The sequence below is a fragment of the Sinocyclocheilus grahami genome, unplaced genomic scaffold (assembly GCF_001515645.1).
Source record: "Sinocyclocheilus grahami isolate Dianchi unplaced genomic scaffold, SAMN03320097.WGS_v1.1 scaffold45.1, whole genome shotgun sequence".
In the NCBI taxonomy this organism is placed as follows: Eukaryota; Metazoa; Chordata; class Actinopteri; order Cypriniformes; family Cyprinidae; genus Sinocyclocheilus; species Sinocyclocheilus grahami.
The window spans coordinates 2,345,337-2,351,155 of NW_015505224.1; the positions used below are offsets into that span (position 1 = coordinate 2,345,337).

General features: G+C 37.2%; 1 protein-coding gene across 4 annotated transcripts; it reads left to right on the top strand.

Annotated features, from left to right (window-relative positions):
* On the top strand, window positions 1–3,229 carry LOC107582535 (AP-5 complex subunit sigma-1-like). 4 transcript variants are annotated; one of them, XM_016268430.1, is made up of 4 exons: window positions 1–67; window positions 158–370; window positions 933–1,224; window positions 2,615–3,229. In XM_016268430.1, the coding sequence occupies exons 2-4, from the start codon at window positions 183–185 to the stop codon at window positions 2,741–2,743; spliced, it is 609 nt and encodes a 202-aa protein (XP_016123916.1). In that variant the 5' UTR covers window positions 1–67; window positions 158–182; the 3' UTR covers window positions 2,744–3,229. The 4 variants fall into 4 exon arrangements, with proteins under 4 accessions (XP_016123916.1, XP_016123917.1, XP_016123918.1 ...); XM_016268431.1 differs by adding an exon at window positions 2,492–2,535 and having other exon boundaries at window positions 43–370; window positions 2,615–2,694; XM_016268432.1 differs by having other exon boundaries at window positions 43–370; window positions 2,602–2,672.
* The last annotated feature ends 2,590 nt before the right edge of the window (window positions 3,230–5,819 follow it).

Sequence of the window (5,819 nt, forward strand, 5' to 3'; positions counted from 1 at the left end):
GAGCTAAAAACAAAGGAGCTGCGCAAAATTGATCAGCTGATCCACAGTCATGTGACCAAATACGGAAGTAATCATGCAGAGTTTGTCTACATTGGCATCATGACTTTGTGACACAAATGTATTACTAAGTATATTTTCTTGTGAGTGTTTTCTTCAGGTGTTTATGATATGCCAGATCAGCTATGGTGATTTGTTTCTTAATTCACACGGTGTGTCCGGTGAGCGCGCTGTCCGCAGCCGAGAGTCGGATACTGTACGCGCGCGTGTTCGGACCGGGGACCGGGGACCGGGGACCGGAGACCGGAGACGCTGACTTCACACCGGAGCAGAGACGACTGATGCAGAAAGAGAAACTCCACGTGGTAGCGAGGTCAGATGAATTCACGATTGTAAACCATTTCCGCCAAATTCTTACTCCCAATCAAACCGACAACAGTAAATTATTACAGTAACAAATGGGAGATTTCATGCAAATGTTTGTTACATCATTTTGTTTTGATGACTGAGATAGTTCACCCCAAAATTGAATTCTATCGTCATTTACTCACCCCATGTCGTTCCAAACCCGTGTATGACTGAGTTTCTTCTGTGAAACATAAAATATAGTTTCAAGAAGGATGGTAACCAAACCGTTTTGGTTACCATTGACTTGTATATGTACAAAAAAAAACCAACTCTCCACATATTTATTGATTTATTTATTGTTCCATAGAAGAAAGAAATCATACAGGTTTGTTTGGAACAACATGAGAGTGAGCAAATGATGACAGAAATGTTATTTTTGGGTAACTGTCCTGCTAATACCAATATCTGTATTAGCAACAATTGCAGTAACAGTGGTATTTTGTCAGAAACAATGTCTACTGGTACTTTGTATGTGTACCCAAGGGAAACAATACTCTCTTTTTTTCTGCCCCTTTTCTCTCTGTCAGGCAGGTGAGGAGTGCTGTGGCTCTGAGTAGGGAGGCCTCAGGCGGTTTGTGTGTGGAGGCAGTGCTGGGTGAGGAGGCTGCAGCTCTGGGTGAAGCTGACAGCGGCATGTTTTCCCTGGGCAATGCAGAGCTCTTTCCAGATCGGAGTGTTGTTCTGTGGCTGGGGGTTCTGTCTCTAGTGTTCAGTCTGGTCTGCAGACCACACGAAAACCTCCTGCTCGCAGAGGGAGCGCTTCGCAACATTGCACGTCACTGCCTGGAGGAGCTACGTCTGCTGGGACCTGGTGCTGAGGTGAGGTTTTTCTGGGACTAGTGATTGTTTTATTAGGGGTGCTCAGTTACTATTGCTTATCCATAGGGCTCAAGACTTAATGAAAATAAACTTAACATGAATGAAAATGTTAGCAAAACTAACGATGACAAATCCAGCATGTTTTGTGCTACAGCTATGAGTAATAACTTACAGTATATTGTGTGGCTTGTTGAGGAGCCACTGCTGCTCACTGGAAATCATTACTTTCTGAAACACTTACTTATAGAACTTATAAAAATACTACAATAATGTGACATCCGATATTTTTTTAGACCGTCGTTTTTGAAGTATCTTGTCTGTGTGTGCATGCATGTACATGTTTGTATATGTGTTGCATGTATGTTTGCATGTTAATCTGTTCACTGTGCTTGCGTGTTTGCATATGGGTATAAAATTCATCACCAAAATTTAAATTTATCCAAAAAATTGAATATGTTCGCTATACAGTTCAAAACTTTTGGGGTCGGTAAGATTTTTAAAAATGTTTTCTCTTATGCTCATCAAGGCACTTGATCAAAAATGAAAACCGTAATATTGTGAAATTTTACAAAAAAAAAAATGTTGATATGTGTCATTTATTCCTGTGATGATTACTCCAGTCTTCAGTGTCACCTGATCCTTCAGAAATCATTCTGATATAGTGATTTGGTGCTGAAGAAATATTTCTCATCACTACCAATGTTGAAAACAGTTGTACTGCTCAGTATTTTTGTTGAAACCATGATACATTTTTTGGGGATTCTTTGATGGATAGAAAGTTTGAAAGAACAGCATTCATTTGAAATAGTGATACTGAAAAATCTTACTGACTTCAATAACAATACATGGTAGTGTAAAAAGTTATTATTACTGTGTGTTTGAGTGACTGTTGTGTGAATGTATTTGTTGTTTGATGTTTTCATTGTATCATTGTGTAGATTCATGCAGCCTAGAGTCTGAAAACTATTGTATTGCTTTTATTGTTACAGCTGAAATTGAACTTCTGTTGAACTCCAGCAATCTTATAAAGTACTCTGAGCGCAATGTTTTTCTTATGTCTGCTGGTCTAGTTTCTTCCTACCAAAAGACTAGCAGTGGGCACAATGAAAGGATAAGAATATACATCTCACTCTGTGAGAGAAACATGATAATCTGTTAATTACACTGTGATCAATACGTTCACAGAAAAGCAATCCAATGAGCTTGGGGGTATTTTCTGCAGAAATTTACTAAAGAATTATATTCTTTCCAATTACTGAATGAATAGGGCTGGAGTTGTTGTCATACAGTGAACAAGGACACACATTCAAAGTAAATAGGCAAATTGCCAAGCTATTGATTATTTGATGCTACCCTTTTTCTCTCTGGCTGACATAGCTGTTATTTTCAGATGTTGCTGAAAAGTGATCGCGTGGATGCATTGTTGCACAGACTGCTTCCCCATGGTCAGCTCCTCTTCCTTAACCGCCGTTTTGCCTTCGCCCTGGATAAAGAGATAGCGAGCTACGTGAGCAAATGAAACCTGTGTGTATTGGTATAAACATGAGGATTTTCCACGTATTTAGAGAGTAATATATAAACTGCCTGATAAATCGAGGATGTTGTGATTTAAGAGATTTGGAGGAACCACTTCTCCTCTGAAGGTGTAATAGCATTAGAAAAGTAGAAGATTGCACTCACAAAGTGTATTGTGAACCATTTTTTTCCCTTTGAGGAAACCAGAAGGCACATGTTCTAAAACTTTAATTGCAGTTTGACATCAGATTAGATGAAAAAAGGCACAGCAGCACAGCTTTTGATATATTGGTGAGAGATTCTTTAGAGTTTATTCAAGTAAAGCTCTTTACACATTTGATCTCTCAGGCAGAATGACTTTGGAGTACCTGATTAACTGGCCATAAATGGTCAATTGATAACATTGTTCATTGAGTTTCTTGTTAATTAAAATCTGAATTTATATTATTACTGCTGTCTGGCTGGGTCCAAATAAAACCATTGCTGTATATATCTGGCTCTCCTCTAGAGGGCAGTGTTGCATTTTATTAATTGCTATATGTTTTTGCTTTAGTCAAGTGCATGGCAATTTGAATAATCCTCTAACACTTTCATCTAAAATAATTCAGTAGTTCACAGCAGTGTGTCTGCCAACAGAACTGAGATGGCTGATTGACAAGGCCATATGACGCCTTGATATCTAGGCCAACGGAGCAATCACGCAATTCCTGAAAATCCATTTTTAGCTTCTCTTTCCCCTGATTTAATAATGACGAGTTACCTCTGTCATCATGCTGTGCTGGGAATGAAGGGAGGGTGAGGAGGATGTCCACTTATAGTAATTGTGAGGCCAGTCATAACTCACAAGTACTGCGGTTCAATATGTTGACTGGTGAGTGTGAGGCTTTTCTGGCTTCCTTGTGTCAGCTGCCTTACAGAGTAGTGATGGTTAGCATTTCTCTCGCATCGAGCATGACAAGAGCCCTGCTATGGCCAAATGCTCTGTAGCTGTGAAGTGTTGTTTAGACACTCACATGGAAAGGACCTATAGCAAATTACATGTCATCACAATAGCATTTGAATTGAGTAGCATGCGGTTAGTGATATCTCAAATCTCTCACTGCATTTCTGTGGATGTTATAAAATTTCACATTTTCAGGTGACGGCTTTCAAGGGGTCTATATTTGTATTTTTTAACCACTTTAGGTCCTCTTTAAATGACTGGAAATGCCATTTTCATAACCAAAGTTTTTTTGCTGCTATGCCTTTAAGGTATCTGTGTAAACACTGTTGTCATATGTGAAAACGGCTTTTTGCTGTTGCAGAATGTGCTGCACAAAATGTTAAGATTTTGGGACCTTGTTAAAATGAACTTCGACCCTTTTTCCTTATGTTGAGATGCTTTTGAAGCATTTGCAGAGCAGTAGGTGCTACACACAGCCATTAACTATGTTTTTCTGATTTTAGGAATGACAATTAAACGTTTAATTATGAAGGTGGGTAGTTATATGTTAATGAGTTTTGGTTTTCTGACATCAGGAATCTATGGATTTTGGAGCAAGCCATTTTTGCAGTTTAGTTTCAACAGATTGTCTTTTTGAATTGGGAAGGAATTTTTGTTTTTAAGGTATTGTATATTTTTAGAGTGTATTTTCATTTGAGAAGATATTGTGAACACAAATTAAGTATTTACTGTACTACTAATTTGTTCTCTCATTTAAATTTTTAAATGAAGGAACGAATCAATAATACTATATTAGTAATAATATTCTAACAGCAGTAAGCGTTAATAAATAATAGACACATGAATAATCCTAATATACAGTTTTACCTATATTTTTTGAAGCAATGTTAAAATAAAATGCGTCATCTTGATCAGGTTTTAGTGTCTTGATTTTAAGTAGAATACACATACAGAATATCATAGTGCTCAATGTGTCACAACGGCAAGGAAACTGTAACATGAATTTACTTTGGGACTAAAAAAAACCCAGAGAGGGGAGTTAGACTCATGATTTCATAAGTCCTCCACAATCCATTTAGATACAGATTCTTTTATTTGAGAGACATTTGAGTCACTCAGGAGATTTAGATATTTATAATACAGATTTTATTTATAACGTTTGATTCCTCTCACAAACACATTAGTGTTATCTTTTCAAAACCGTAAATTCAAGTAAGAGACAGTTTGTCCTTAATGGTTACTCCCCTGTTGTTCCAACTGCTTCAAACAACACAACAATATTTAGTGTGTTATTAATTCCAACATATTCATCATTCATCACACGAGGTTCGAAAAGCCTTGGTTTTAAATGTACGCTTGCACAACACAAACGCAATTATTACAGAAATCATAGAGCGTTTCTTGGCACATTTGGATCCACTTCAGCTGTGAAATCTGTTATTCAGCTGTCTGATGATTGTGTCCTAAATTGGGGAATCTTTTTTCTCCCAGGTCTTGATGAAAGCCTCAAGTAATCACATTTAAATTGTGCTTCAGTTTATGCTGAGTCTCAGCTCTAACCATAGCAGTGTTATTATTACTTTTTATATTATTACTGTCACTCTCTTTTACCCCTTCATAATAAAATGTCTGTCATTTAACAGGTGTACATTTCCCTCTAGAAGAACTTTTTAAAATCGAACCTTCATTATGTTAAACCTTTGCGTTATGGATATAATCCTAAACATAACTAAATTGAGTATAGAGATAAAACTTGCATAATCACAAACTCGAAGGAATACTTTACCTAAAAATGAAAACCTGCTGAAAATGTACTCATCCTCAGGCTATCGAAGATGCAAATGACTTTGTGCACTCTAAAAAAATGCTGGGTTGTTTCAACCCAACTTTGGGTCAAATATGGACTAACCCAACTTTTGGGTAAAAAAAAAAATTAAAAAATTAGACCCAGCAGCTGGGTTTGTCCATATTTCACCCAAAGTTGGGTTCAAACAACCCAGCATTTTTTAGAGTGTAGGAAAGAACCAGATCAAATTAGATCTGTTCATTTATTTAGTCTATACCACAAATGCGTAAAAAATGCTGGGTTGTTTCAACCCAACTTTGGGTCAAATATGGACTAACCCAACTTTTGGGT

Excerpts from the sequence above, each read along its gene's own strand:
- LOC107582535 (XM_016268430.1), top strand. The coding sequence starts at position 183 with ATGGTGATTTGTTTCTTAATTCACACGGTGTGTCCGGTGAGCGCGCTG. Across the intron at positions 371-932 it reads AAACTCCACGTGGTAGCGAG|GCAGGTGAGGAGTGCTGTGG; the intron begins GTCAGATGAATT and ends TCTCTCTGTCAG. Across the intron at positions 1,225-2,614 it reads TGCTGGGACCTGGTGCTGAG|ATGTTGCTGAAAAGTGATCG; the intron begins GTGAGGTTTTTC and ends TGTTATTTTCAG.